The sequence below is a fragment of the Pan paniscus genome, chromosome 16 (genome assembly GCF_029289425.2).
Source record: "Pan paniscus chromosome 16, NHGRI_mPanPan1-v2.0_pri, whole genome shotgun sequence".
Classification (NCBI taxonomy): Eukaryota; Metazoa; Chordata; class Mammalia; order Primates; family Hominidae; genus Pan; species Pan paniscus.
Genome location: NC_073265.2, coordinates 82,556,260 through 82,577,470, shown reverse-complemented (window position 1 = coordinate 82,577,470; position 21,211 = coordinate 82,556,260). Strand labels below are relative to the sequence as shown.

The 21,211-nt window shown below is 43.9% G+C and overlaps 1 protein-coding gene across 11 annotated transcripts in view; it reads right to left on the bottom strand.

Moving 5' to 3' along the window:
• Positions 1 to 2,661: 2,661 nt before the first annotated feature.
• CHD2 (chromodomain helicase DNA binding protein 2) overlaps positions 2,662 to 21,211 on the bottom strand; it is a 144,752-nt gene continuing 126,202 nt past the window's right edge. For all 11 annotated transcript variants that reach the window (XM_063597148.1, XM_063597151.1, XM_034939460.4 and 8 more), the window contains 4 exons: positions 18,182 to 18,281; positions 15,741 to 15,954; positions 10,386 to 10,632; positions 2,662 to 6,279 (listed from right to left, as the gene is read on the bottom strand). In XM_063597148.1, coding sequence (XP_063453218.1) covers positions 5,946 to 6,279; positions 10,386 to 10,632; positions 15,741 to 15,954; positions 18,182 to 18,281 — 895 coding nt within the window. In that variant the 3' untranslated portion in view covers positions 2,662 to 5,945. The remainder of the gene's footprint in view (positions 6,280 to 10,385; positions 10,633 to 15,740; positions 15,955 to 18,181; positions 18,282 to 21,211) is intronic.

The following is a 21,211-nucleotide window of genomic DNA, read 5'->3' as shown; positions in this document are numbered from 1 at the left end:
TTGTAGTTGAGGCTTAGAGATAGAGAATGTGCTCCACAACACCAGCTGGTAAGAGACAGAGCCAATGTTCAAATCCAGTCTGTCCAGCCATGCCCGGCACCCACCCGCTGGCCCACATGCCTTCCTGACCGCCCATCCTCATCGCCAGGGCTTGGCCGTCTGAGTAGGGGTTGAAGTTTGCCCAGATCCAGGATTTTCACGACCCTGTCCCTCTACCTCTGGCTGTTTTCTCCCTGGCACTCATGTGACGTTTGTCCTCTTACTGTTTGCTTCTCTAGGGCCCCGCCCCCAACCCCTACCCCAGCTAGAATACCAACTCCAAGGGGCCAGGGCCCTTATCCTCCTGGTTCACTGCGCGGGTCCAGCTCCTGGGGCAGGACCAGCCCACAGGAGGGGCTGGAGACCTGGTTCAAGGAAAACGTCCTCTCCCATAACTGTCTGGTTCCAGCAGTGTCTCCCCCATGAGACTATGAGCTCCTGGGGGTTCTAGTCCCTGCTGGGCCTTTCTGCTGGGGTTTAGTCTCCCCGCACAGCAAGCTGCGGCTTTCCAGAAGCCCTGGCCAATGGGGCTCCAAGAGGGCAGCTCGCTTGTCTTGCAGTCTCTGGAGTGGGAGGTGCTGGGCCCGCTGCTCACCGGGCCTGCCCTCCAGGCCGGGCAAGCTCTGTCCTTAGTCTGCCTCAACCCATCCAGCTGCCCTCTGACTCAACCCTCTCCACCCATTCCCCAGCCAAGGACTTTGAATGCTGTCTCTTCCAGGTCACCCTTAGGGTTACAAACCTTTTCCTTTTCCACTGTGCACACTCTCACTTAAAAACCGCATGAACCCAAGAAGCGGCCTCCTTCATTTGCAGGTGAAGATGCAAGGTGATCACCCAGCTGAACATGGGGAGGGACCACATGGGGGCAATGCGCTGACTCGGGAGGCCCCTTTACAGCCCCCCAACACCCCGAGGGCCACCACAGTGCCTGTGGTTAACAGGGCCTGTGTTTTAGCAACAATTCCTTCTTAGGTCACTAAACAAATTAAGAGAAAGCTCACGTGTGATGTTCCGGAAGTGGATATTGTTCTGCCCATCTTCGAGGTAAGAAGCCTTTAGACCATGGACTGGTCCATGTTCCCACACAAAGCCAGACAGCAGGAGGCTCAGCGCAAAACCAGGTGGCCTGAGCACACTGTCATCCACCACATCACACGCCAGCAGAACTGACCAGAACATCCCCAAGACGTCAAGCCTGGGGGAGGGGCCCACCGGCAGCAGCGGGAACAGCTCCTCAATTAGTGCCCAGGTTTCGGCAGGATGGAACTTTCATTGAATCCAGCTGCACCTTCTCCTCCCCACCCCCTCACTGATCAGAACAAATTTGAGGTAGGCTGGGAGACCAAATGGGTCTCATAAGATATGACAGAAAGGACTGGTGCCGGGGGCTTCAGTTAAGGCAACGCCTTACATCAGAGCTGGTCCTGCTCCTTTAAAAGCCACAGGTTGGAATCTGGAGCTGACTCTGGTCTGGCAAACTGCAGGGACTTGGGTTTCAATAAGTGACCTTTCTGTTGGCGCTGACTGAGGAGGGCTTGCCGTGATGCCAGGCGTGCGAGGCCCTGCCAGGGAGGAGGGAGGAGGCAGGGGCCCTGGGCCGGCTGCTTCCAGTAAAAGGCAGGCGTTTTGGCAGCTGGCAGTTTCGAAGCCTTGTTGCTATTGTAAATCATAATAAGCTGATTATTGCAGGACTTGTTCTTAAAGTTTCCCCAAATTGTTCCAGCTGAGTCATGAGTTACAACATGATTGTGAGTCGTTTCTTTATGGGCACCAAGAGCCCTCAGCTTTTCTTCGTCTTTCTCAAGAACTACGTGAACTAAAAATCCCAGCCTCCCGCTCCAGCACTGGCCAGGGCTGGCAAGGGCCCCTGCATCCAAGTCCCCTGGGCTGACAGAGCAGAGTCACAGGAGTTGACAGCTCAGCTCTCAGTAGACACATGGCTTATTTGGTATCAAGATTTAAGAGCTTCACAGGGATTTAGTTTAGTCTCAAAGTCACCAAAACATGAGTGAAAATCGTGGATCTGGGCAAACTTCAACCCTTATTCAGACAGAGATCTCCGCCCGCAGGCTGTGCCACCCTTCCTCTGTCTGGGCTGCACCAGAGCTGGGCCTGCCCCTGTGCCAGAATACTAAAGCTAACGTTTGTGTCAGTGTTTCCATTATAAAATGCCACCCCCCAGACCCCATCTGTTAAATTACCCTCAAAGCTACAGGCTGGCAGACACAGTGTTATTTCCTTCAGGATAGAAGGGGTGGCCCCCCTAGGTCTCCCTGGATCCCCCCAGGCAGGACGAACCCACGGGAATTAACTACTGGTTTCGGCAACCGCGGTCCTCCCTCAAGTGCAGAGCTGTGGGCCACGGCCTGGAGTTGCTCAGCCAGGGAGCTGTTCACCTCGGCGACGGCATACTCAGGAACAGCTGAGGTATCTGTGGTGGTAAGGCTGGTACGCAACAATGCAACTGGTACTGGATGGAGGGAAATGCAACTTTGAAAGACTCCACTTCACAAGCTGTCAAAACATCTGGATGTGACCCAGCAACCAACGAGGGAAGGTAGACAAGGCGGTATCTCTAGTCACAGAGCTCACACCACAATGCAATGCAACGTGTTAGCCCAATTCTAAAAATGCTCAGTAACACTTTTTAATATACAAGAATCAAAAGTACAGCAGTTTTACAATGTAGGAAAATTTAATACATACTATATAAACAACATTATTTACATCAGAAATCACTAGGACAGTGGCATTTTTCACAAATATAAATTAATTACTGTTTAGTCAACAGGTTTTAAAAGTCCACAATTTTACAATAAAGAAAAACCATCTGTCCCCAGATGAGTGGGGCACAGATGGCCTAAAGCAGCCTGGACCCTTGGCATGGCTCCCCTCGCCCAACGTGGCAGCCCTCAGAGGAGCCGGAAGACCGCTGGTGCTGGGCCTGGGCTGCTGCTCCTGCTGACGAGTGGATTTTGGTCTGTAGGATTTCAGTGTCGTTGTGTGACTTCCTAAATCAACTGTGTGTGCACCGTGAGGACTGATGCAACTTTCAGACACACCAGGCCAGAATGTCTGCAGCACAGCGTGCAAAGTGTTTGGGCTTCCCTTCGAAGGGCTAAGGAATGACTGAAAGGAGGGTGAGCCCCGGGCTCTGCTGGCATCTGTCTGTCCGGCTCTGAAAGACCGCAGTGATTAGCTTGGGGTTTCACCTGGCCCTTTTCTAAGGCCATAATGTATCATGTCAACCCTTGTTCACGTGCAGGTTTTAGGTGATGCTAACTCCCTCTTTCTCAACCTGTTATTTCTACCAACAATGAAATCTTTCAAAGCCAGACTCCAGGGAATACCATCCTCACAGATTCCTGGGGCAGCTTCTCCCATTCACAAGTGAGAGAATTTACCTGTGCAAATTTTTTATTTAGGCATATAATATTCATACTGATTTAAATCAACGAAGAAATGCTTCCTTTTTCCCAACACACTCTTCAAACATACTCCAGCACCTAAAATAGTTGTCTAATGGGGACACTGTAATTTTAGAATCAATGTAACACTGATCTGGCCGATACTGCCTTTTGCTACTTCATATGGCACTGAGAGTCCTGAATGTGAACAAAAGGAAGTTTCTTTTTCCTCACGATAAGACATCTTTGGGCATAACTCACATCTCCTATCAGCAACTCAAGAGAGAAGCCCTGATGACTGTGGAAACCCTGATGGAAATGCAGGACCTCTGGTGACTCCTTTGCCCCTCCTTTCATTCCTGAAGGACACTACCCAACTCTCTGCAGGGGCTCATCTCCTTCCCACCCCATCTCCCAACGCTCAAGGGCTTGACAAGCGAACCTAACCTTCCTCTTTGGCTCGGGCAAGGCAATCATGGGCTAGAGTCAGTATTATCAGCAAGAAGCTCCGTCTGTGGTTTCCTTATCACTGTGTGGCCTAAGTGGAGACACAGGCCCTGCCCTCTCCACTGAGCGTCACAGCAGGCCCTCCATGGGAGGACTGTGGCCAGGTGGCTCAGGCAGTCACCGGAGCTTTGCTTCAGGACATGTGTGCTACAAGTCCAGGCTGGACAACCCCAAGAACTATGAGGGTTCAGCAAGGGGGGTGGGTCCACTGAGCTCTCAACACAAGCTTCCGGGACCCAGACCCTCATCTGGAAACCACACAGGCCAGCCCTAAGATGCTCTGTGTAGCAGGGAGCAAGGGTCACACCACAGCCACATCTGCTTCATTCGGGGGATCCAACTTGGCATGTCTTGGTAAAGGCATTCATGGTGCTGCCCAGGACACCAGCAAGCACTGAAGTCCTCACAAGTTACTTCAGGAGTTTAACCCTGCACACGCCCAACAGAAGGGTTTTCACCAGCTCTGAGCCTGGACACTTACAGGCACACTGTATGTTCAAGTCAGTTATTCTGTCTCCATCTAGAAAGGCCTTTGGATACTCTAACAATACTGGCAATCTCTACTGAGAATAAAACTGAAGGCCCCAGCATCAGTCAGTTGAAAAGAGCCTGCTTAATTGATGCAACCAAACTTGCTTCCTAAACCTGACTCAGTTCAACTCTAGTATGATTTTTACTATCTATAGCTCAAGTCACTGTGTCTTTGGATGCTCCTTGTTTGGGAAAAAGTTTAACTTAGGTTTATACCTGATTATATTCTAAGAGAAACTGAATTCAATTCTAATGATCTCCAACTACAGTAGAAACTTGTTCACCACAGGTACTTATTTCCATCTGCCCACCACATGATGTGTGATTCTGTCTAATCTATTTCTTCAAGCTGTGCAAAGGGAAGGAAACGCAGCAGGAAGTGTTGACCTAGCGCAATACTGAAAGTTTCCCCCACTTGCTGGCACTACTGAACCCCACATTAGAAGCCTGTTCACTGCCTGCACCAGGACCCCCACCTTTGTGATTGCAACAAGTTGGTCAGCAGGCCTGCCTCTGCATCCCCTTCTCCAGGTCCTGTAGCTTTCCTTCTCACCATAGGAATCAGAAATCCACCAGGGATTCCAGTTCCCTGGCCACACTACTCCCCACCTACCCCACCCTACCCCTCACTCAGCCTACTCCCCAGTCAAGTAAGACCCATGCTGGCATCAGTGTTGCCTCACTCACAGTACTCAGCCAGAGAAACCTACCTTCCCTGGCACAGTGGGAAAAGGAGGCCCACTCAGGAGACCAAAGCTCTGAAATGTACAAAGACAGTGTGGGAAAAATTAGTGTTGGCAGAGATGAAGCAGTTGTGGAAGCTGTTGCCCTCTACTTCCCCACCCCAACCCCACCCACAGGTTTCACATAATGAGGCCGAGTGTATCATTTCTCCCAAGAACACATTTGAGGGGTGTACCTGCTCCCCTTCAAGTCCTATGCTTGTCCCCACCCGCTTGCCCCAACTCGCCACTCCCCATCAGCAGCATCCATCATGTCAGAGTGAACCAAATCAACCAAATCACACACTGTTCACATCAGGTCCCAGCAGCCTCCATGCACCAGTTCCTGCCCCGACCATGCACTAAGGTCCTGGGAACACTGACCCTGGCAAGAAAACATTCATGACTCTGAAGATCCCCTGTTCCTTGACTGGGGAAACACATCCCAGTGAAGCTGGTACACACACAGTCAGCTCCTCCTCCAAGTGCCCGTCAAAGTGGGAGGCCAGAACTAGGCTGGAATGGGATGGGGTGCCAAAGTGCAGGAGTGGTGACCCGAATCAGAGCTGGACCCAGTGAAAGGCCTCCCATTCCTTGAAGTGCTCCTTCAGCCAGTGAGTTGACAGCAGCAGCATGTCCAAAACTCCACTTACTGGTCTAGATAACCGGCTACTGTAGGATCAGACCAAAAATATCCACGTGTTTGGTGACTCTTACTCTCTCCTTTACGAGCTGTCCTTTATGTTTTCCGAACATTCCAGTTATAATCTGGGTTGTTTTTCTGTTCTAGTGATCTCTCCAAAGGAGACCTATGATCCAGGGGTGACTTGGAATCGTGAGGAGATTTCTGAGAAGGGGGTGAGCGAGGATCTGAGACTGCAGGGTGCAATGGGGGTAGAGGCTGTTTATATTCCCCCAGTTTATCTGTGTGGAAAGAGCGGTAATGGTCTGAGGGTCCCTGGCCATGGTAGCCCATAGGGGGGCGGTGATCAGACATTCGTCGGAAATCCTGCTGGTGGTAATTTTGAGGCCTAAATTCATCGGATCTCCTCCGCTTGGAGTCATGATGGTGCCTGAAATAGAGATGCAAGGATTAGTCGAAAGACTGAAACCAGATTCCCATCCACTTCTCTTCACTACCCACTTGGCTCTTCCTCATATACTCATATTCAAGGACAAATGCTCACATTATTAGGAATCAAAAACATTAATAGCAGAGTCATTTTACACTTATTAGCAAAATACGTCCTATGAAATAAGGCTCAAGTGTGCAGTGACACAAGTACACACTTGAAAAATCACTGATGGCTTTGCAAACTCACTCCCTTTAGGAAAAATCTGGTAAGATCCATAAACATTACCATATTCCTGGACCCAGCCCATGAGAAAAAGAGCCACAGAAATTATTTTGTAAGTTATTAATAACACCATCAACCTAAATATGCAACAAGTGAGTGACTAGTTAATAAAATTCTCTTAAAAACCAACTCAATGTGAAGAGTATTAAAATTTTTAGCTTGGACCATGGTAAACTGCTCATGATACCATTAAAAAAAGAATTAGTAAAACTCAACAACAAAAACAACCCAACTCAAAAACAGGCAAAGGATTTGAACAGACATTTCTCCAAAGAAGATATACAAATGGCCAAAAAAACCATGAAAAGATGCTCAATATCATTAATCATTAGGGAAATGCATATTCAAGCCCACAATGAGACTACTTCACACCCACAAAGATGGAGATATTCATTAAAAAAAAAAAAAAAAAAAAAAAAAAACCAGGAAATAAGTGTTGGCAAAGATAAGGAAAACCTTCAACTCTTACACATTGCTGGTAGGAATGTAAAATGGTTCAGCCATCGTGGAAACATTTTGGTGTTTCCTAAAAACGTAAAGAATATGACTGATAATTCCACTCCCAGGCACATATCCAAAACTGAAAACAGGTAGTCAAGTACGTGTCTACCAATCTTCACTGCAGCATTATTCACAATAGCCCAAAGATGGAAACAACTCAAATGTCCATCAACAGATGAATGGGTAAACAAAATGTGGTATATCCACACAATGAAATATTATTCAGCCATAAGATGGAATGAGTACTGATGAATGAACCTTGAAAACATTATGCTAAGTGAAAGAAGCCAGACACAAAAGGTCACATATTGTATGACTCTTTCTATATGAAATGTCTAGAATAGGCAAATCCAGAGAGACAGAATGCAAACTGGTGGTTGCCAGAGGCTGGGGAAAGGGAATAATGGGGAAGGATTATTTAATGCTTATAGGGTTTTCTCTGAGTGATGAAAGTGTTTTGGAACTAGATAGAAGTGGTGGCTGCCCAATATTATAAATGCACACTAAGGTCATTCAGTTGTTCGCTTTAAAATAGTTCCTTTATGTAATATGAATTTCACCTCAATGAAAGAAAGAGGGAGGAAGAAGTGAGCAATCTCAAGTTCCAGTCAAAATGGAATAACAGGGACTAGATTACCATCCTGCCTGAAACAGCCAAAAGGGACAAAATGTATAGAACAGTGGTTTTCAAGACATCAGACATCAGGCAATGAAGAACAGTGATCCCTGAGGAATGGACACTAATGAAATGAGCCTTTTAATGGCTCCTGTTCACTATCATGAGATAGTCCCCAGGCTGTGACACAGGAAGAAGGAAACCCAGAAAGACACCAGTTGGCTTCCCAAGGTGAGGGATGGGGAACCAAGGTGGCCACAGTTCACAGGACATGGCATGAGAGAAGACAGTGCTACAGAGAAAGTAGTTTGAAGATCTACAGAGGGTTCCCAGGTATACAGCTGAATACTGGTTAGGATGTGCATGTGGGGAAACTACCCAAGGCCAGGGAAAGGACCACCCGAAAAGACTGAAGGTAACAGTGCCCTGTGCTCACAAAGAACTGGCATCGTGCCTGTTCTCACCAGCCACACCAAAGACCTCCAGATGGTGATACGGTTTGGGTATGTGTCCCCTCCAAATCTCATGTTGAAATGTGACCTCCAATGTTGTAGTGGGAGGTGTTTGGGCAGATCCCTCATAAATGGCTTGGTGCTGTCCTTGTGATAATGAGTGAGTTCTCTGAGTTCATGTGAGAGCTGGTGCTTTAAAAGAGGCTGGCACCTCCTCCTCTCTCTCTTGCTCCCTCTCTTGCCATGGGACGCCTACTCCCACTTCACCTTCCACCATGAGTAAAAGCTCCCTGAGGCCTCTCCAGAAGCCAACCAGATGCTGGTGCTATACTTGTACAGCTTGCAGAACTGTGCGCCAAATAAAACTCTTTTCTCTATAAATTACCCAGCCTCAGGTATTCCTGCAAAACAGACTAACGCAATTGGGTAGAGTGCAATGAGGCTCTTTACCTTGGGGGTGGGCAATCATTAGCCCTTGACTGAGCACTGCTCTGCTTCTCCCTAACGAATCTTAACAGCAAGACCTGAAAAAGGAAACTGCTTCCAAATAACCTGCAACTCATAACAAAGCTCCAGAATACTTACAGGAATACAGAAATATCCGGCACCCAACAAGGTAAATGTTACATCTGGCATCTGACAAAAATTACTAGGCACAGGAAGCACCAGGGGAGGAAGGCCCAGTGAGGAGGTATCAACTGAAACTGACCCAAGTGATAAGATTCACAGACAAGGACATCAAAACCATTGTTATATCTGTGTTCCAGGTTTTAAAAGGTTAGACACAGAACATATATAAAAAGACCCAAAAACAACTTTCTGAACTTTTAGAACTACAATGTATAAAATGCAAAGTACACTGGATGGGCCTCACAGCAGTCTTGACATTGAAAAGGAAAGTATTAGTGAACTTGAAGAGGTAGCAATAGAAACTATCCACAGTGAAACAGAAAGCATAATTTTTTAAAAGTCAACAGAATACAAGTGAGCTGTGAGACAACTTCAAGCAAGCTAATATAGGTGTAATGAGAATCTCCAAAGAAGAAGAGAAAGTAGGGGATCAGAAAAAATACTTGAAGAAGATTGTAAAAATTTCCAAATTTTATGGAAACAATAAACCCACAGATCCAAGAAGTTCAAAAATTTCCAAGCACAAGAAACCAAGGAAAAATACACCAAGGCACATCATAATTAGTGATTTTTTTTAAAAGGAACATTATGTAAAGAGGAACAAAGATAAGGATGACAGATTTTTCATCACAAAACAATGCAAGTAAATAGCAGAGGTACATCTTTAAAGCACTGAAAGAAACTGTAAAGCTAAAAATGTATATACTCAGCAAAAACTGCTTTCAAAAATGAAGGCAAAATACTTTTTCAGGCATACATACAAACACTGAAAGAGTTTATCACCAGCAGAAAAAGTCCTTCAGGCAAAAGGAAAGTGACACCAAATAGAAATATAGACCTACTAGAAGAACGCAGGGCAAGTGCCCACTGGGTCCAGACAATAGAGAAGGGTGGGAGTGAGGGGCAGACTCCTAACGAGGTGGCAGCTGCTCAGCTACAGCTCTCTGCTAATGCGGGCTGCTGTTACCAGATCTTCCAAAAACAAAGCAGGACTTTGACACATGTATATGAAATTTTCCCACTTTAAATTCAAGGTACAGTGCAAATGACGCACATCATCAGCCCAGGGAAAACCAAAGCTGCTATGAGGTTAAATTATCCAAGATTTGAAATTAGGAAATACAGATAAAACCTCTTTAGCTCTCCCTGGACTTGCTACTCTCACAATGTAAAGCTTTGGCTCATCGTACTACTGGTGGCGTTGTACTGAAGTAAAGAGGGTGCAGCTTCGAAAGACTTCGACTCTTCAATTATGGGCTCGTGGCAGGTAAGGACTGTGGGCTGGTACCCATCTCGGGATCCCTGATACCTAATGTGGCTGACAGCCTCGCACAGAGCTTAATAATTTTGGTTGTTGACTCTAATATTTTATGGCGACCACTTCACTAGATTTCCTCAAAAGACGGCAGAAAACTCTTTTCCTGCACAGGTGAAATGTGCTCCCTATGACCCAGAAAATAAAACATAAAACCTATAACCAAGACATGGGATTCCCTGTGGCTGACACATGATGAGATCTTCAGTAATTTGACAGATAAATACATTCATGTATACGTCACTTTCTCCCTAGAAACAGCTCCTGGCAAAGGTCGGCACCTGGTGTCTCACAGCCTTTTGCATACCTGTCATAATAATCTCTGTGTCCCCGGTGGTCTCGGTCACTGCTGTACTGGTCATAAGGCCTCTTTCTGGACATGTTGTTGGGTCGATAGCTTCCGGAACGGTGGGCATCCATATGTCGCCGGTCCCCATAATGGTGGTCCTTGTACCAGTGCTGCTCATACTGATGGTGCCTGTCGCTTCCCCATGGTGGATTGTTGTTGCCACCACCATAGTTGAACTTTCTTTCCCTCTGCCAGTCTCCTCGATCTGCAGGAAAAGAAAGAATGATCTGACGACTGCAAGAAATGGATGAATTTCACTTTCACTACAATTTTTTTTTTTTTGGAGATGGAGTCATGCTCTGTTGCCCAGGCTGGAGTGCAGTGGCACGATCTTAGATCACTGCAATCTCTACCTCTTGGGTCAAGCGATTCTCGTGCCTCAGCCTCCCAAGCAGCTGGGACTACAGGCACCCGCCACCATGCCTGCCCAATTTTTGAATTTTTAGTAGAGACAGGGTTTCACCATGTTGGCTAGGCTGGTCTCAAACTCCTGACCTCAGGTGATCTGCCCGCCTCAGCTTCCCAAGGTGCTGGGATTACAGCTGTGAGCCACCACGCCCAGCCTTATTTTTTCTTTTTGTTTTCTTCCACACCAATCTTCTCTGTATTGTTCCAATTTTCGTAGGTATGCTGCTGAAGTAAGCACTACTTTGCTGAAGTTCAAACTGAAAGCCTGACACATGGTACAGACAGACATTAAATTTCTTTCTTCTTGGTCTTGTTGCTGCTGGCTAACGTGTCAGTAATGACTCCTAAACATTCTTTCCAACAAAATTTTAAGGCAAAATTTACTACTCCTCTCCTTCTGAAATCTTAACAACTACCGCTTTTCACTCTCCATACCTGTTTAACCTTCCAATCTGTGGCAGACTCTTAACACCAAAACCAAACTAATTCAGAAAATGATACCGCTGAGTTTCACAGCTGCGAGTAGTATCCTCCGGTTACACATCTAACGTTTATTTCACCTGCTGGTACCTGCTGTGCCTGGTCTCTGAAAATCTCTCCAGACCACACTCACCGCTTCTATTATTCTTCCCTATTCTGCACACACACAAGTGGACCCCCTCCTATAAAAAAGTAACTGCTCTAACTTTGAGCTTGGATCAGTGCTCTGTCTCTTACGGACTAAGGCCGAACTACAATCCTTTTAACTTCCGCAGCCTTCCTTTTCTCCTAAGGAGAAGAATCATACTCACTTGAATCAGAAAATGTAGTGAAGACACAGAAGTCCAGGGATGGAGAGTTAAACTGTGGCTACCAAAATGTCATGTCCACCCAGAGCCTGTGAGTGTGATTTTACCTAGGTCTTTGCAGATGTAATTAACTTAAAAATCTCTAGATGACATCATCCTGAATTTAGGTTGGGCTACAAATTCCAGGACAGGCATCCTTTCAAAATAAAGGCAGAGGGAACTATGACAGGCTATGCATAGGAGAAGGCTATGCAAAGATGGAGGCAGAAATCGGCGTGAGTCAAGAACGCCAAGAACTGCTGGCAGCCACCAGAAGGCAGAAGAGAGGCATGGAACAGCTTTTCCCTCGGAGCCTCCAGAAGGAACCAACCCTGCTGACACCTTGATATCAGACTTCCCGGTCTCCAGAAATGTGAGAAAATAAATGTTTGATGTTTGAAGCCACCTAGTCTGTGATACTTTGTTATATACAGCCCTAGGAAACTAATACAGAGGACTAACTAAAAGGAACCTATGACCTCATGGAAAAATCCATCTTCTGTCTATAATTATGTGAAGATCAAAGACATGCCACCAAATAAGTGTCTCTACTCATTTTACTGGCCTTCCAGCTTTTTTCTACAGAGCTGAAGAACAACACCATTAAGGAAGTGCTGAGCTTAGAAACTGATAGCATTAATATGATGTACAGTCCACCAGTGCCTTAAATTCATGGCTGACCTGGGTAGATCAGATGAGAGCACCACAAAGTAAAAAACTTTTGACTATTCACCCTAAGAATTAACAAATAACAACAAAAAGAGACACCTTCTAAATATGCGAAGGATCACCTGAGGATGGCTTCATATCAAATGGAAAGTGAGATTTCTAACAGGGTGTCAATGTCTGTGGTTTTGTAGAGGTGCTTAAACTCAAGCTAGTTCATTTTTTCCAGAGTAAACCAAAGAGATTTTCTTTCTTCTTAAACCCTCTGTGAGGTAAATCACAGGTTACAAAGTATTGAGGTATTAAAAAGATGGGTGAGGAATCCAAGGTTTAAATAAAAGAATGTATTTAGTAAGAAGTTATTTTAAAGGATTCAGAATATAAAATAAGTGATATCGTATGCAAAACACAAAAACAGCCTAATACTAGAAAAAAGCCAGTATAACTGATGCAACTACATCTAAGAACAGTGAAACATTTCCCAGTCATTCTGCAAAATCATTAGCTTTTTTTCCCTCAACAAAATGGTGATGAAATAATTTTGAACTCGGATTTTTAAGATTACAGAACATAGAACGTAATGCTTCCAGGCAGGGTAGCTTGTAGCAGAATTACACCCTGCCAAAAACAATGAGAAAGGGAAGATTAAAAAGAATGCATTTAGGCCAGGCGCAGTGGCTCACGCCTGTAATCCCAACACTTTGGGAGGCTGAGGTGAATGGATCACCTGAGGTCAGGAGTTCAAGACCACCTTGGCCAACATGGTGAGACCCCGTCTGTACAAAAATACAAAAAAAAAAAAAAAAAATTAGCCCGGCATGGTGGTGTGTGCCTGTAATCCCAGCTACTTGGGAGGTTGAGGCAGGAGAATCGCTTGAACCCGGGAGGTGGAGGTTGCAGTGAGCCAAGATCGTGACGCTACACTCCAGCCTGGGTGACAGAGCGAAGCTCCAACTCCCCACCCCAAAAAAAAAAGAAGTGTTTAAAGGCATCAAAGAGCAGCTAAAGCAATGAGGAATAGAAGGACTAAGATTCCACAGAGCAGAAAACCTCAAAGAGATAAGAGATGACTTCTGTCACCACTGAAGAGATCAGTGATCCTGAGCACCAGCAACAGGCTAAGGATCTGGGTCTTTCCCAGGCAGGGACCACTGCTGGAGGAAGAGAGAACCCGCAGAGTGGGTTTTCAGATTATTTTCTGAAAAGATTATAGCAATTCACACTCTTAGCAATCGGTGTGTATTTCTCTTTTTAATTTTTGATGATCTGAATGGGTAAAAAAATTGGTTAACCTATTGTTGCTTTAATTTATATTTCCCTAGTAGCAAGGTTGGTCATCTTGCCATATTGGCCATTTGAATTTTCTCTTTTACATGAACTGTCTAATTCATCATAACTTTTGCTCATTTTGTTTTAGAACAATGGATAAGCTCCACAGAGCTGATTTTTTTCTAATCAAATTTCCAAAATTTTAATTCAATCTGGATTCGAGTTTTGTTTCAAAACCGCAATTTTTTTTTTTTTTTTTTTTTTTTTTTTGAGACAGGGTCTCACTCTATTGCCCAGACTGGAGTGCAGTGGTGCAATCCTGGCTTACCGCAACCTCCACCTCCCAGGCCTAAGAAATTCTCCCACCTCAGCCTCCCAAGTAGCTGGGACTACTACGCCACTACGCCTAGCTAATTTTCACACTTTTGTAGAGACTGAGTCTCTCTATGTTGCCCAGACTGTAAAAATTTTTTAATAGACAATTAAAAATTGTATGTATTTATTGATTACAATGCAATGTTTTAAAATACATATACATTATGGAATGGCTGAATCAGCCTAATTAACATATGCACTACCTCACTTACATAATACATTGTTATTAACTACAGTCACCATGCTGTACAACAGATTTCTCAACTTATTCCTCATATCTAACTGAAATTTTATCTCCGTTGTTAATATCTTCCCAATTCTCCCCTGCCCTCCGACCCTAGTAACTACTGTTCTACTCCCTGCTTCTATGAGTTTGACTTTTTCAGATTCCATACATAAGTGAGAATATGCAGTTTTTCTTTCTGTGCCTCACTTATTTCACTTAACATAAATGCCCTCCAGATTCAACCATGTTGTTGCAAACGACAGGATTTCCTTCTTTTTAAAGCTGAATACTATTCGATTGTGTATATACACATTTTCTTTATCCACTCATCTGCTGATGGGCACTTAGGATGATTACGTATCTTGGCTATCGTAAATAATGCTGCAATGAACATGTAAGTGCAGGCATTTCTTCAACATAACTGATTTCATTTTCGTTGAATATATACCCGGTAGAGGGACTGCTGCATCATATGATAGTTCTGTTCGTGATTTTTCTGAGGCATCTCTGCACTGTTTTCCATAATGGCTGTACTAACTTACACTCCCACCAACAACGCGCTGGGTTCCCTTCCTCCACATCCTTGGCAACCCTTATCTTCTGACTTTTTGGTACTAGCCATCCTAACAAGTGTGAAGTGATATCTCATCGTGGTTTTAATTTGCATTTCCCTGATGATTAGTCGTGCTGAGCATTTTTTCATATACCTGGTTGGCCATTTGTATGTCTTCTTTTGAGAAATGTCTTTTCAGGTCCTTTCCCCACTTTTTAATCGAGCATTTGCCTTCTTGCTACATAAGGAGCTGAGTTCCTTACACAGTTTGGATATTATCGCCTTATCAGATGTACGGTTGGTAATATTTTCTCCCCTTACATAAACTGTCTCTTCACTCTGTTGATTGCCCATTTTTCTATTCAGTTATTGTTTTGTTCTCTATTTACAAGAGCTCTTTCAAGATTAGCAGTTTTAACCATTTAACTGTCATACAGAATGTAAACTTCTCCCTCAGTCTTTTTCGTTTGTTCATGTTAGCTGGGTTCTTCTTAATCGGAAGTTGAAATAATAGTCCTGGGGGCCAGACGCAGTGGTTCACACCTGTAATCCCAGCATTTTGGGAGGCTGAGGTGGGCAGATCACATGGCGCCGGGAGTTTGAGACCAGCCTGGCCAACATGGCAAAACCCTGTCTCTACTAAAAATTTAAAAATTAGCTGAGCGTGGTGGTGCACATCTGTAATCCCAGCTACTCGGGAGGCTGAGGGACGAGAATCGCCTGAACCCAGGAGGTGGAGGTTGCAGTGAGCCCAGATTGTGCCACTGCACTCCAGCCTGGGTGACACAGCAAGACTCAGTCTCAAACAAACAAACAAAAAAATTGGGGGATCTTTATTTCATGCTTTCTCTCATTAAGAAAAGAGAGGACAATAAAGTGTTAGAAGATAATAAAGCACAGAAGTCTAGCCAGTGTCTTTGGAAAATGAAACGGCTGTGGGAATTTTTTATCTTTTGGCACCTCTTTAAAAACTCCACTTAATGACCTACCTGCATTACTGAAGTGTCTCTTGTTGGGGTGATTGTAGTTATCTCTTGGGTGTCCATGCATCTGTGGGCCATGGGAGGCAGGCAAATGAGGCTTCTGAGGGTGAAGGTTGTGTGAGGTATGGGACTGAGATATCAGAGAGTCCCGGCTGGAGCCTGAGGCCTCTGGACGAAATGGTTTCTTACCCCCAGTCACGTCGTCTTTCTTCTTTTGCTCCTAAAGAGTAAAAGGAAACCAAAGAAGCTCAAGATCCCAGGCTTAATTCCCCAGAGAAGAATAAAGGCTATCACCTCTAAACAGCTCCTTCTTGTCCTTCTTAACTTCTGAACTGCTGTTTACTACCTCCTAACAAAAAAAAGGCTCATAAATTCCACTGTTAGGCTATTTGCTGGGGGAACTCAGTGGAATTTATGCTGAGTTTGACCACTACTGCTAAGTACCTGCAAGAACACATGCATAGACTGCTAGATGTCACTGTACAGGGTATGGTGTAGGCGCCCAGGCTGGCGGCACTCTCAGAGGATCATCCTGGACCACGTAAAACCAAGACTACCAACTTTCCAAGGCTAACCACAACAAACAACCCTCGACTGTCCAGTGGGAACTAACTCCTATGCCAAAGTCATCAAGCTAAATATCTGAATGTTGGAGTAACATTACTCCTTATCACACAAGTCAAATGTTTGATATAAAAAAAAATCACACAATAAAAAAAATAAAGTGACCCAAATCCTAACCAGCAAGGGAATTACTGTTAATAATTTGGCACGTATTTTTCTAAGCTTTTTTTTGTATTTATATTTTAAACAAAAATATTTGGTATTCATTTTTCACTTCATGTATTGTGAAAATCTTTCCATGTAAATACTTATTTCTACAATATTATGTTTAATAACTGATTAATACTCCCCAATATGGATATATCATGAACTACTGAATGTTTTTGTTTTCTGTATTTTTTTTTTTTTTGAGACAGAGTCTCACTCTGTCACAGGCATTCAGTGATGCCATCTCAGCTCACTGCTACCTCCACCTCCTGGTCTCATGCAATCCTCCCACTTCAGCCTCCTGAGGGGCTGGGGCTACAGGCATGTGCCACCACACCCAGCTAATATTTGTAGTTTATGTAGAGATGAGGCTTCATCACGTTGGCCAGGCTGGTCTCGAACTCTCGGCCTCAAGTGATCCACCCGCCTCAGCCTCCCAAAGTGCTGGGATTACAGGCACGAGCCACCGTGCCTAGCCAGATTGAATGTACTTCTTACTGTTGGGCTTCCAAGCCATTTCCATTATAAACATGTTTAAATCTCTATCTCCTTCTCAAAACTAAATTCTTGGAAGCAAAACTGCATGCTTTAGTCTCTTAATAAATCTTGCTGAATTCTCCTCCAGAAAGGTTGTGACAATGTATACTCCCACTAGTAGGATACCACTGTTTTTGTTATTCAACTTATACTCATTTCTGATCCCTAAATGAATGAAGTCTTTCATGATTATGTCTCCAACTTCAGACCCTCTTCCTAATTTTCACTCCCTTCTAAAGGGCCTTTCCTAACTATTTCATTCCCTCCTGGGGCCTTTCCTGACTATCCTTTTATAGACTTTTTATAATGCTTATTAGTATATGATTCCTGTATGTTACTGCTATAACATATTCTTCCATGTAAAATTAAATTATCAACTACTTGAGGGTGCTGCTTCACAGGCCAACACAGCACTGGGCACAGCATAACAAATACTCCTGAGTGCTTCCCTGTCCCCAGCACCATTCTATTCCATTCTGTGTGCTGAGAACACAGCAGTAGATGAGAAACATAAAATCTCTGTCTTCATGGAGCTGACGCATTAGTGGAGGTGGTATTTAATGCTCACAGATTGAACTCAATGTCCAACTTGGGTACAGCCCATTTGGCAAGTCAGCAGATCTGCAAATGGGCACACCCACACAAGGAGCACTGCCTCTGCAGCCTCCTCCATGTCACTTCTGCACCCATCCCCCTATTCCAAAGGAGAGGCAACTTCTGAGCACCTCTCACAAGTGAGTAGCAGGACCCCTTCCATACAAAAGCTGGAAGGACACCAAGTAGATGGTCCAGAAAAGAAGAGAAAAAGTATTTTCTGCCCACCACCCTATTACTTCCTAGGAGCCACATTTATAAGCTACTGACATGTACGGAAGAAAAATGCAAATGGAAGAAAAAACCTGGTGAACAAATGATTTTAGGACCTAAAAACACAGGGTAAACACTCTTTGTCAGAATTTCAACCATGTTAGGCTCCAATACATTGGCTATTTCACCCATCTGGTCTTATTGTTTGACTATTAGCACCAGCAATAACCCATGATTCTGTGATCATCTCCCCATGGAAAAACAAAAATTAAGAGATTTTTCTGTGGAATTGGCATTTGTTTGTATGAATTAGGATTGAATTTGTACTTTACCTCTTCTTCTTGAGACCTTTTCTTATGAGCCATCTTGTATAACTTATGCAGTTTTCGAGCATCGAATTCTGTAAACTTGGAAACAAAAATCCATAGGTTCCTAAAAAGAAAAATGAACAGTTCTGGTGAATTATAAATTAGAAAAGCAATTTTTTATTATCTTCATGGATGGCAAGCTATTAAATTTTGCTGTGGTATACTCCCTAAGCATAGAAATTAAGCTACAGAAATATTATTTCAGGTATTTGCATTAATAATACAGTAAGTCCTAACTTAATGTTGTCAATAGGTTCTTGGAAATTGCAACTTTAAGGGAAACAAAATCAATTTTTTTTCTCATCAATGTTATAATGAAACAAAGCTGAAGGAAACAACGTTATGTGAGGACTAAACCGTATACCTTTATATGGTTCTGCCAAAAGAGTCTGACAGAGGGATTTAGAGACTAAGGCTCTATCAATACCTAAAACTCCTCTAAATTTCTATCAATGACACCCCAGACTCCAGTCCTTTAAGTTTTCCTTCACTTTCTGGACTCTACCACAAATCCATCAGCACCACCATCTCCCAGGTTGTGGCCTCCATTCAGTTGGTCATCTCTGTGTTGCTGCCCCTCCTTCCTCCCAGTTGTCGCCACCACAACCTTTCATTTCTTCCTTAAAACTCTCAGTGACTTTTTCCCTCCAATTCCATTATGTTCACCCTAGCATGGTGTTACTGCACAACAGGGGAATGATATGATGAAACAGGTGTTTAGAAAGAGTAAGCACAGGTAGTCAGAGTGAGCTAGATAAAGGAGTCTCATATCTTCTCAAACTTCCTAACAGGTAGTTTCACCATGGCGTGCGGCTGACAGGACCACCTGCACAGGCTCCTTAACTAGTAAGCCTGCTGCATCAGTTGAAGAGCCATTTACCTTCCTGTCTAAAGCCTCCTAAAGGAGCTTCAGTCTTTTTAGCAAACTGTCTTTAAATCCTGAACACCACCCCAGTCCCCTCCCTGTCCCCCTTTCAAGCCTTTGCTGAAGCCTGAGAACTCTGTTCATCTCAGCAATTCAACTCAGCTCATGTATGCTCAGTTCAAGTGCACCTGCCTGCCTCTCAGAAGACCTTCCTTCCTGACTACTCTTCACGCACTTCCTTCTCAACACTTCCACTCTATCTGGTCTTGCATTTGCTGCCTCATGACGAACAGTTTCTCCGAGGGCTTACTTTGTACTTTTTTGACTTGTAAAGGGCGAGGACCTTATAAACTACTGCTAGCCAAGATCACAGTGCCTGGCACATTTAAAAATGGGTCTGTTCACTGGGATGACCTTTTGCTATCTTCTAATCAGTGTTAAATTTAAAAAGAAGAAAAAAAAAAAAGGCCAGATGCCGCTAGGTAAAGAAAGAAGTTGGTAACATTGTTAAGCGGAAAAAAAGTACCATTTTGAAAATTAAATTTTTTCTTTATAGGTGTGAAGCATGCTGTGGACACCATCATGCAGAAGTTTTCTTAAATCCACTTTTCACTCAAAAACCAGTCCTCTGAGATTGGACATATTATACAAAGATAATCACATTATCCATGAACTATACAAGTTCAAAGTAACTGTGGTTATGTACAAACAAGCACATGTACCCTCTGAGTCTAAAATAAAATAAAAACGAAGTAACTGTGATTAATGGAAAGAGATTTAATGTTACAATTGCCTTTTAGAATTTCCAGCCATGGCTGGGTGCAGTGGCTCATGCCTGTAATCCCAGCATTTCGGGAGGTCAAGGCAGGCGGATCACCTAAGGTCAGGAGCTTGAGACCAGCCTGGTCAACATGATGAAACCCCATCTCTACTAAAAATACAAAAATTAGCCAGGCGTGGTGGCAGGCACCTGTAATCCCAGCTATTTAGGAGGCTGAAGCAGGAGAATCTCTTGAACCCGGGAGGTGGAGGTTGCAATGCCAAGATTGTGCCACTGCACTTCAGCCTGGGCGATTGAGTGAAAGAGTCAGACTCTGTCTCATTAAAAAAAAAAAAAAAATTTCCAGTCATGTTTTCTTAAAATATCCAAAGTGAACAGTGGATATATATCCAGCAATCCCACTACTGGGTATCCACCCAGGGGAAAAGAAGTCATTGTATGAAAAAGGCACTTGCACTTACATGTTTATAGCAGCATAATCTGCAATTGCAAAAATATGGAGCCAGCCTAAATGCCCATCAACCAACAAGTATATAAAGAAAATGTGGTATATACATACCATGGAATACTACTCAGCCATAAAAAGGAATAAAATAATGGCATTTGCAGCAACCTCAATGGAATTGGAGACCATTATTCTAAGTGAAATAACTCAGGAATGGAAAACCAAACATTGGATGCAAAGGCATAAAAATGATATAATGGACTCTGGGGGGAAGGGGGCTGAGGGATAGAAGATGACACATTGGGTGCAGTGTGCACTGCTCGGGTGATGGGTGCACCAAAATCTCGGAAATCACCACTAAAGAGCTTATCCATGTCACCAAACACCACCTGTTTCCCTAAAACTATTGAAATCTTTTTAAAAAGTTTAAGTGGCTATATAAAGGAACATTTATAAACCATGATGCCTTAAACACTGAAGTTCTAGATTAGCTTAATCCAAATTACTACTTTAATTATTAAAAAAGCATATGAGAATAGAGAACTCATAGTTCTTGCGGTTTTAATCTTTGTTTCACCATGTGTTGGTACAGAACCAACCAATTAGTTGTATTAGATACAGTAATATCTGAATATCTGGATATCAACCTGAGATGGGTAAAGTAGTTAAGACCAGATGATTTTTGCCCCTTGTAGGCTTAAAGAAAATTTATTTCTGAGAATAGAGCAGCAAATCCAGTAACACTATCTTTCTCTCATAAAATAAATTAATGACATCGTCCTACCCCTTCAAAAGGCTGGTCTCAGTGGAATGGCCTATTTCATGGAAAGGGAGTTAAAGCCTGCAGGTATATTGCCAATAGATGAGTTTTGCTGGGAAAAAGGTTTCTTAGGTGGCTAGGCC